Source organism: Oncorhynchus masou, chromosome 24, assembly GCF_036934945.1.
Source record: "Oncorhynchus masou masou isolate Uvic2021 chromosome 24, UVic_Omas_1.1, whole genome shotgun sequence".
Taxonomy (NCBI): Eukaryota; Metazoa; Chordata; class Actinopteri; order Salmoniformes; family Salmonidae; genus Oncorhynchus; species Oncorhynchus masou.
In genome coordinates this window covers 46,739,254-46,750,135 of record NC_088235.1, presented here as the reverse complement: position 1 = coordinate 46,750,135, position 10,882 = coordinate 46,739,254, and the positions used below count along the sequence as shown (strand labels likewise).

Below are 10,882 nucleotides of genomic sequence, written 5' to 3'. Positions count from 1 at the left end.
CTACCTTATAAACACAAGTGTAAAGGAATGAATAAGAATATGTACATAAAAATATATTAACGAGTGATGGCCGAACAGCATAGGCAAGATGCAGTAGATGGTATAGAGTACAGTATATACATATGAGATGAGTAATGTAGGGTATGTAACCATGATATAAAGTGGCATTGTTTAAAGTGGCGAGTGATACATTTATGACATCAAACATTTATTTCCATTATTAAAGTGGCTAGAGTTGAGTCAGTATTTTGGCAGCAGTCACTCAATGTTAGTGATCACTGTTTAACAGTCTGATGGCCTTGAGATAGAAGCTGTTTTTCAGTCTCTCGGTCCCCGCTTTGATGCACCTGTACTGACCTTGCCTATTGGATGATAGCGGGGTGAACAGACAGTGGCTCGGGTGGTTGTTGTCCTTGATGATCATTTCGGCCTTCCTGTGAAGTCCGGTGGTGTAGGTGACCTGGAGGGCAGGTAGTTTGCCCCCGATGATGCGTTGTGCCATACCTCACTACACCGTGGAGAGCCGTATGGTTGTGGGCGTACCAGGCATTGCCGTACCAGGCGGTTGCCGTACCAGGCGGTGATACAGCCCGACAGGATTTTCTCGATTGTGCATCTGTAAAATCTGCTACTGCGCCTTCTTCACCACGCTGTCTGTGTGGGTGGATCATTTCAGTTTGTCCGTGATTTGTATGCCGAGGAACTTAACTCCGAATTCTTAAGGTTAGGCATTAACTCCGAATGGTTAAGTTAAGGGTTAAGGTTTGGGATAGGCTTAAAACAGAAATATAGAAACAACTTTCCATTATTGAACTTAAATCTTTTGAATCAGAGGCATATGCTTTAAGTCATCCGCCGTCACCAATGCCCTAGAAAAACTGAAACCTAGTTGAAGGTAAAAGCACTCACTGTTGCCCCTAGTAGCCATTTACAGATCATCTCCAGATGTCCTCAGACATGGATGGATGTCGAAAACGTACTTTTATCATGGGTGACTTGACTGGATGGAACACGGATGGAAGAACTGTCCATGGTCCTGGCGTTGGTTGGTGACAGCCAATGTTTTCCTCTTCTTTGCTGGCACGGGAGAAATCATATTTGTAAAATGATACACTTTTGCACAGGTTGTAAAGGCAGACAGGTAGGTTTATACAACCCCCAATTGTTGTAAACCAAAAAGTAGCACATAAAAATAATGTGAAGACACTTTTTCTCAAGGGAGATGAAAATTATGAATTTCCTCCCTAACTCCCTAAATATCAACCAATCAGCATCCATGATCCAAACAATTTGTTTTATTATATTGAATAATGTGTTGCTGTGTTTGAACTTTCCATTGGGGCGCTAGTCCAGACAACGCAGCTTGAATATCAATTAGCTCATTCTCGGAAACTATAATTAATCCACGTGAGTCATGTGACAACTGAGCTGCCTTTTCTGACACTTCGGTAATTTAATACAATAACGATGAAGGAGTGGTAGAATCCTGGGAGAATGTCAGTGATATTTGAAAAAGGTTGAACAGAAAAAAGGGACCCTGTTATCTCCAACCATTCATCACAGTGCTGACACCGGTCACAGGGGCATAGCAGTGTGTGCAATGGATGATCAGATTTTTATGACCATAACCATTTTCTGATGTCTATCCAACTTGCATCTATTCATAGGAAGGGCAAACTTATAATTTGAATTAGAATTATATGTGTGCTACATTCACTGTCTGCAGTGATTTACAGTTTATTGTTGTGTTTTTGTCATAAATGTGGTATACACTATACTGATTGCAATTGACAAGCCAGTAAAACTATGCCATGAAGACAAATATGAATGTGTTGCATTGCCAGTAAATGCAGTAAATATACGGTCAAATAGTCAACGATGTCAAAAGTTAACAGCTTGTGTGACAAAGATGAAAGCTTGTAAATTATATAGGGGTGGCTAGTAACCGAAAGGTTACCAGATCAAATCCCTGTTCTGTCAAGGTACAAATCTGTCGTTCTGCCCCTGGACAAGGCAGTTAACCCACTGTTCCTAGGCTGTCATTGAAAATAAGAATTTGTTCTTAACTCACTTGCCTAGTTAAATAAAGGGGAAAAAAATCTATTTGAATTACTTCAATTTTTGATTAAATCCAACAAAACCCACTTTCCGTCTTAATGAGCTCAATTTTATTTCCAAAACTCTAAACAATGAATGTTTCCCTGATCATCTCCATGCATAATGGTGTATCCCTGATCATCCCCATGCATAAAAGATAGGTAGCCTAGTGGTTAGAGTGTTGAACAAGTAACTGAAAGGTTGCAGGTTCAAATCCCCGAGCTGACGAGGTACAAATCTGTTGTTCTGCCCCTGAACAGGCAGGTAACCCACTGTTCCAAGGCCGTCATTGAAAATAAGGGTTTGTTCTTAACTGACTTGAAGGCAAAATAAATCGAAAAAAGAATGAATGTATCCCTGATCATCTCCATACATAATGAATGTATCCCTGATCATCTCCATGCATATTGCATGTTTCACTGTTCATCTCCATCCATAATGAATGCCACCCATACTTATTAGTCAGTCAGTCATGCTTTTTGACTCAACCAGTCCCTTTGGCCACTGTGTAGGATGGTCACATTATGCATCACTGGGTGATCTCACAGATCCATGTGCAGACAGGGACACAAATGGGTCTTTGACATCTTACAGCAACATTCACTCAACTGAAACAAAATAACTAGAGGGTGAATGTATTTTCTGAAAAGAATGAAGCATTATCATAACTTTAAAATAACAACTGCCTGCATCAACAAATGTAAAGTGATCCGTTGACAATGTGAAGTTAAAAAACATGCAGTAACAGTGCCCCCATCAGCTTAGTTACAGAATTCACTCAAACATTTACAGTGTAAGTTGAATGTAACTCATGGCCGGTTAATATAATGCTGACAAAAACAGTCCAAAACAAGGAATGTCATCTCTGTGAGAAATTGTTCCAGTGTGAGCAAAAATGAAGAAATTTGCTTAATTGTACAACATTTCTGAACAATTGCGAAATCTGTAAATTCCCGAAAGTCCACGATCTGGCCCATGACTGGGACACTGGTCAGCAGCAACAAACTTTGTACCCTCCCCAAATTCCAGTCAGTGGTTAAATACGCCAACGGTGGTTACAACTTAGACTGAAGGAAGAACCAACATTGACATCATGACACAAACTTCAACAAGAAGAGTTCTACTTTGCTTTTGCTCACTGACAGGTAAGAAGGCAAGCCGTGATGGTGGTAGAAACTTAATTGAGCCTTCGTGTTCATTATATGTGTTTGAGTATTTAAACACAGTTGGCCTACATGCCGAGTATCAACCTGTCACATCATCGCACTAATTTTTCAATAAGCAGAACAACTACACATTGGCAGAGAAAGGGTTGAGACTGTTGTGTGATTCAGATGTTTTTTGTGTCTGCCAGCTCTCCTCTCATGTGCTGTTGCTCAGGAGGAAGATGTTGGGAACAATAGCTGCTCCTCAACCACCTTGTTGTTTAAACAGCTCTCTACTCAGCTTGCAGTATGGATAACTTCATCACTGAAATTTGTCTAGAAACTGTTAAATCTGTGGTCAACTTTTACCAATAATGCAATGCTGTTCAGTTGCTCTGGCTAAATCTAACTTGAAGTTGACATGTTTTGGTACTCGGATTTCAAACAGATGTATGACATCTCTTTCCACTATCTGTCAACAGGAGGCAACACGATGTGCTGAAAATATTACTAGCCAGTGGAGAGACAACCAGACTGCTGTTGTGATTAACTCCTTACAAACACTGACAGTCATTCTACAGAAGCATCAAAAAAAAACAGGTAAGAGTCCTGAGCAAAACACAGATCTGTGTACAACAAGAGTTTGTTGCTGACAAATACTTTATTGGCCCCAAATAAGCTATGGCAGAGCAAAGGGTCACTTTTAGTATAACCCATAATTACATTGGCTTTACTTTGTGTCTTTCTAAATGTATTACCTAAGTAATTATTGTGTTTCTGTGTGTTTTCCTTGTATAGTTTGCCAGAAATTTGAGCCCAAAGAGTGTCCTGCTGCAGCAGCCCAGAGTAATGGAGGACTTGTGTGTGTCACCATCAAAAAGAGGCGTTACTGTAAACCCATGTGCAATGAGGTAGTCTTTCCTGCAACATCACAGGCCTATGAGCTAAAAGCCTCTTATAATCACACTGTATGGTGGCACAAAGATTAAATATGCAGTATTCTACAATAGGCTATTCCTTCATATGAAACACAAACAGTTTCTGCAAGGAAAAAGAGTTTCTACAGAAAATGGGGGGGGAAATAAAATAAAATCAAAATGTTTGGTCATTAAAGGGATACTTTAGTATTTTGGCAACGAGGCCCTTTATATACTTCCCCAGAGTCAGATGAAATTGTGGATACAATTTGTATGTCTCTGTGTCCAGTTTGAAGGAAGTTAGAGGTAGTTTCACGAGCCAATGCTAGCTAGCGCTGGCACAATAGCTGGAAGTCTATTGGTATCTGCTAGCATGCTAGCAAATGATTAATTATTTGCCATATTATTCACTACACAGGGCTTTGACTTTGCATTCTTGAGGAACAGTCGTCTGTATGAGGAATGCAGTGCAGACACCAGATTCAAATGGACAACCCATTACATTGGAGGTAACAAGCTGGCCGTTTGCAACAGTAAGTCCCCTCTGTTAATCATCTGTAAAGTCTTTCTGTACCTTCACAGAAAGGCCATGGTGGACAGCTTGTAGAGTTGTAATATGTAATACTGTAACTAAAACATCCTCTAATTCTGTTGTAAAGTATTAAGTCATATTGAAATATTGATGACATTTTTCAAAGTCAATGCTTTTCAAAAGTGGTAAGAATGTGTGTCCCTTTGTAAATGCAGAATCCTCCAGATCTATTGCAGGAGCTAAAACAGCCTACTTTCCCAAGAACCAGAACTGCCTGACTACCAAGAGTAACAGTGATCTTGAGGCTCAGCTCATTCAGCAGTTCAAAAGTGAGCTGATGGACATCGAGGGAGAACCAGAATACGACTGTCTCCTCTGTGGATAACCATAACAAAGATGAGTGAGACTAGAAGGGAAAGCTATAAGTGGAAATGAATGTGTACAGTTTGCAACAAATCCACCCAATCTGTGTGACACCTAAACCTGAGGTGCTGGTTATTAATGTAAATATCAACACACAAAGTCATGTTGCTACGGAAACATGACATGTATTACAAACACAATCCACAAGTCAGAAAAATAAAGTGATGATGACAAAAGAAAAATAAGCACATTTGACATTAAACCATTTCTTCCATACTTCAGTTGAGCTGTGCACAAAGATGTCAATCTTCTTCATTATTCTCCTCATTAATGTCGAGAGTTTTAGCAGCTAGTATACTGCAAGGATTATCGTAGCAGAGTAAAATAAATCTCATCTCTGTCAACTTGAATGACATATGAGGTTTAAGATCCTACTTGCTCTGAAGCGTTAGACGCCAAACGTTCTTCATGCAGGTTGCATATTTCTTATTTGATGTCCTTCAAATTCAAATACAAAACACCATTGTTAAATGATCAGACTACTATAATCTCAAAGGATATATAATAAGCATTCTAAAATCCCAAGTGATGTGAGGATTAGCATAATACTGACAGTTCAGAAGCTGCAAACCACTTTGTAAAAAATCCTGATTTGAATGAATCCGGGTCATAATCTGAAGTTAAGGTCAGCATAGCAAAGACTCAAATGGGATTTGAACTCATTAACTATAATATCATAAATCAATCAATTAAGGGTCAATCAAATTCAGGGATGACATGGAAATGATCTAAGAGAAGATATACACTAGACACAAAAATATGTGGACACCCTTTAAATTAATGGACTTGGCTATTTCAGCCACACCCGTTACTGACAGGTGTATAAAAACAACCACACAGCGATTCAGTCTTCATAGAAAAGCATTGGCGATAGAATGGCCCTACTATAATGCTCAGTGACTTTCAACGTGGCACCTTCATAGGATGCTACCTTTCCAACAAGTTAGTTTGTAAAATTTCTGCCCTGCAAGAGCTGCCCCCGTCAACTGTATGTGCTGTTATTGTGATGTGGAAACATCTAGCAGCAACAACGGCTCAGCCGCAAAGTGGTAGGCCACACAAGCTCACAGAACGGGACTGCCGAGTACTGAAGCGCATAGCATGTAAAAAGCATGTCCTCGGTTGCAACACTCACTACCGGGTTCCAAACTACCTCTGGAAGCAATGTCAGCACAATAATTGTTTGTCGATAGCTTCATGAAATGGGATTCCATGGCCGATCAGCTGCACACAAGCCTAAGATAACCAAGCGCGATGCCAAGCATTGGCTGGAGTGGTGTAAAGCTCACCACCTTTGGACTCTGGAGCAGTGGAAGCATGTTCTCTGTAGTGATGAATTACGTTTCCCTATCTGGCAGTCCGACAGACTAATCTGGGTTTGAGGGATGCCAGGAGGATGCTACCTGCCCCAATATACATTGCCAACTGTAAAGTTTGGTGGAAAAGGAATAATGGTATGGGGCTGTTTTTCATGGTTCGGGCTAGGCCCCTTAGTTCCAGTGGAGGGAAATCTTAACGCTACAGCACACAATAATATTCTAGACGATTCTGTGCATCCAACTTTGTGGCAACAGTTTAGCGAAGGCCCTTTCCTGTTTCAAAATGGTTTGTTGAGATTGGTGTGGAAGAACTTGACTGGCCTGTACAGAGACCTGACCTCAATCCCATTGAACACCTTTGGGATGAATTGGAACATCGACTGCCAGGCCTAATCACCCAACATCAGTGCCCCGACCTCACTAATGCCCTTGTGGCTGAATGGAAGTAAGTCTCTGCAGCAATGTTCCAACATCTAGTGATTTTGGAAAGAGATGTTTGACGAGCAGGTATCCACAGACTTGTAGTGTATGTTGGATCCCATAATCGTCAAATATATAAATGAGTCATTGTGTTGGTACTACAAAAAAAGCAATGCAACATGTTTTCATGTGCTGAAATTAAAGATCTCAGGAATGTTCCATACACAAAAAAAACGTATTTCTCTAAAATGTTGTGCACAATTTTTTATTATTATTATTTTTAATTATGGGGAAGATCAACTTTAATATTGCGGACGGATTGTGTCTTCATCATTTCCAATCCCCATACATCTTTTTCTTAAACATATATAGTATATAACATTTTTATTAATTTTTTATATTTTCCTTTATTATTTCCCCTAAACCTACCACCCCTCCACTAATTGGAGTAAACTCCTGGACAACAACACTTACTGTAGGCTACTACTTCCAGCTTATACATACTATATACATTTTACGGACACAGTCGATTTTACAATAGTTGTCTTTAGTTTGTTTTTAGTCCCATTCTTCAGCTACTCTCAACCCCTCCCATCTATCTCTGAAGACCATCCAATTTTGATTTATTTTTGCCATATCTGGCTTCTTTACCTGTGGGATCGTCTGATATCAGTCACCCAGACAACTGATGAAACTGAGGAGAATTTTTGTCTGAAATAAAGCCTTTTTGTGGGGAAAAAGTCATTCTGATTGGCTTGGCCTGTGTCCTCAGTGGGTTGCCCTGGCTCCCAAGTGGTTAGGTATATACCCTTTCAAGTCCACCAGTGACTACGCCCCTGCCCAGTCATGAGAAATCTATAGATGAAGGCCTAATTGATTTATTTAAATTGACTGTTGCATGTTGCGTTTATGTTTTTGTTCAGTATAGTTGAACAAGAGCATCCTTGTCTGTTTTGCCACAATATGTGGTGTCAAATGGCCTCTAGAGGGCAGCAAAGAATACAACTAGCAATCTCTGCAAACATATTACAGTTTTAATGGACTTCGCTCTTCAGGGACATTTCTGACCATTTAATACAATTACAGCAAGGGATCATGTTGGGATTTTGTAGGTGTAAAAGTAACTCCTTCTATATTTCCTAGAAATTCAAAATACGAAACCTCAAGGAATATCACTGACATTAGTAATTCATTCCTCTGATCTGGCTACTTTGAAGTTGAAAACTACTTCTGCAACTGGAAACAGAGACCATTGACCAACATCAAATCAAAAACATGTACATGTACACTCATTGTTGGGGAGTAGCGAACTACATGTAGTTAAACTAGTAGTTTAACTACATTTTGCAGTAGCTTGGTGGTAGTTGAACTAAAGTCTAACCTAGGTCATGATTTCAGTACTTAATTACTTTCTGTGCCATGTAGCGGTGTAGCTAACAACTGGAACCTACACCCTACTTTTCTTGCATAAATACAATATATGTGAAGTAGGAAATAATTGCCTTTATTTTCTGGCATTAAACCTGCCTAATTCTCAATAAAATTAATAACACATTCTGTTAACATCTGACTCCAGAGTGATCTGTTCCTGCAATTTTTTGTCAATCTGACCATTCAGATTTGGATATGACAAAGTAGTCTGAATGTGGTGAACTGCAATTTTCAAAGTAACTTTAGTGAAGTAAACTATATTTTTCTTTCATGATATCTTTATTGTAGCTTAAATTCTTCCAGTAATTGGTAGCTTGGTAAACTATATTTTCAGAGTATCTTCCATAATTTAGGCCGAGACAGTCATCTGATTAATTTGTATTTTCAGGGAAAAACAAACATAAAAGTCCACATTACAGTGGAGTACAGTAACTCTACTGAATATGTTTTTGGTTTTTCCTGTTCTCTGATTCCAACTGATTTGTTGCTTCTTTCTCATTCTTTTCATAGTGCATATGAAGATATTAATGTACAGGCCAGTTCAGTCAGATTTACTGTACAATATGATACTGCAATTACAATCATTTCCACTAGAGGTCAGTTTCCAATCATTTTCAGTGGTAAAGAATTAACATGGGTTGGTAAAACAAATTAATGGTATTTGCTCTTGTTCTCTCTATCACATAAAAAATATCATCCCATGTCTCAATACCTAATATATGGCTAAAATCCTATCATGTCTTGGTTACAACATGTTTAGTGGGTAAAGCCAAGACCTTCAATGAGCTGACAGTAAACACAAATAAGTACTGTGACGAGAACTGTGAAGTACTGTGAATATTTTCAAATAGAAAAATAGTAAAATACACAAGCATTATGTTTTTTTGTTCTGTCTAAGGGTGTGTAAGGCTTTGCTGGTATTTGGACACTGTGAAATTCCATGAGTATTAGGGATTCTTCTGAGACAGTTTCTGCAATAAGAAATGGCCTGTTACAATGAAAGCAATTGACTTAATTTGAGGCTCATGAATTTGAATATCTCAGACGTGATTACCGATTGCAGGAACAGAATTCAAAGCTTAGGGCTTCTCACAGCAGCTTCAGCTCTCCTTCTTTGTGCATCTCCAGATCCTTTTTTAGTCTAAGACACATTTGGAATGTTAAGCCTATCAAAAGCTAGTTTCTCATTACACACGTACATTAAGTTTAGCATAAAACATTGTCTGACAGATACTACAACCAAATGTTGTCCACGCCAGCATATTGGAAATAGAGATTGGCTTGCATACCTACACTTTAAATAGAGAGCACTCATTAAATTGACATGCATTCAATTTCAAACATTCAATAGGTGATTAAAACTCAGTTTGGGCCAGCGTTTGAAGAATGATTGAAGAATGATTTATGAACACCCCATCCTCAGCACATCCTGTGGACTAATCAGACTGACAGTAATGAAGGAGATTTGTGAGGACAGAGGAACAGAACATGCTTCCACCACATATTATTTAAAAGCAGGGGGAGGCAAACACTGCCTCCCTGGGACAGATTCTGTTGCGATCCATCCTTTTCATTAAGATCTTCGCATGTGAATTGGAGCTTGTTCTTCTTTTGACCGAATAATACGGGCAACATATCAAAGTCTTAATTAATGGGATTGGAGTAATGCTGCTTTATTTACACATCCTGGTCTGAAGAGTGCCCGAGAGGCAGGTTGGGTGCACGTTCATTCAACGCTTCTCAAAAAGAACCATTAACAGAATGAGACAGGAAGACAATAAATGTGCAACAATTTATGACTCACACACCAAATACCCAGAGCCTTGCTGTTCTGACAGCATTGCTGATATGATCCTGGGTATATCTGTATAACAGTCCTCACATATATATTGTATATGCTTCCAAGCACATTTGTGATCTAAGTTCTGACTCCACATACACCCCAGGATAAGCTTTGATTTAGCAGTAGTGACCCCTCTCCTAAAGCAAACGCTATACACGCAATTTATAGTAGGGATTTTTTTTCTATAATGACTAATTATGTATACATTTCAATCAGGATGTCCTAATCAGAATACCATTATGTTACTGTATATGTATGAATTTTCTTATCTGATCCCAGTACTGAAAATAATGTGTGTGAATGTGGTCAAGAGTTTAGTAACAATGGCGGTCTGTTCCTTGGTACAAATGAATCAGACTGGCTAGAATGCTTATCTACACAAGAAAACCTTGACTCGTAAATTCTATTAAATTGGTAGGGAGACGGATGTGGGAACGCTTGAGACACAGCCTTGGTACTGGAACAGAGATGGCACGGGGTAGTGTTAGAACTAATGACGTCATTTTCAGTTTATAACCTGTGGTGACCTGTATTGTGGCAGTACTCTCTTGAATAAAGGCTGTTACTCGACTTTAAGACTGGGGCTCTGTCCATTCCAATAAAATAAGGGTCTTACAAATTCTTCTGAATTGACAGAGTGTAAAATTTTAATTGGGAATTAAAACAGAGGAATTAAATTCCTTCAACAATTGGTCCTTCGAAGCCGGATCTAAATTACCCGTCTCTGCCATCTGGAGGTCGTACGCCGGAAAAAA

The 10,882-nt window shown here is 39.1% G+C and overlaps 1 protein-coding gene across 1 annotated transcript; it reads left to right on the top strand.

Moving 5' to 3' along the window:
• Positions 1-3,120: 3,120 nt before the first annotated feature.
• On the top strand, positions 3,121-5,335 carry si:ch1073-126c3.2 (uncharacterized protein LOC555816 homolog). The gene is made up of 6 exons (XM_064934110.1): positions 3,121-3,242; positions 3,452-3,549; positions 3,725-3,842; positions 4,041-4,153; positions 4,578-4,692; positions 4,907-5,335. Exons 1-6 carry the CDS (start codon positions 3,191-3,193, stop codon positions 5,074-5,076), a joined length of 666 nt encoding a protein of 221 aa, XP_064790182.1. The 5' UTR covers positions 3,121-3,190; the 3' UTR covers positions 5,077-5,335.
• Positions 5,336-10,882: the final 5,547 nt, after the last annotated feature.

Excerpts from the sequence above, each read along its gene's own strand:
- si:ch1073-126c3.2 (XM_064934110.1), top strand. The coding sequence starts at position 3,191 with ATGACACAAACTTCAACAAGAAGAGTTCTACTTTGCTTTTGCTCACTG. Across the intron at positions 3,550-3,724 it reads AGCTCTCTACTCAGCTTGCA|GAGGCAACACGATGTGCTGA; the intron begins GTATGGATAACT and ends ATCTGTCAACAG. Across the intron at positions 4,154-4,577 it reads GTAAACCCATGTGCAATGAG|GGCTTTGACTTTGCATTCTT; the intron begins GTAGTCTTTCCT and ends TTCACTACACAG.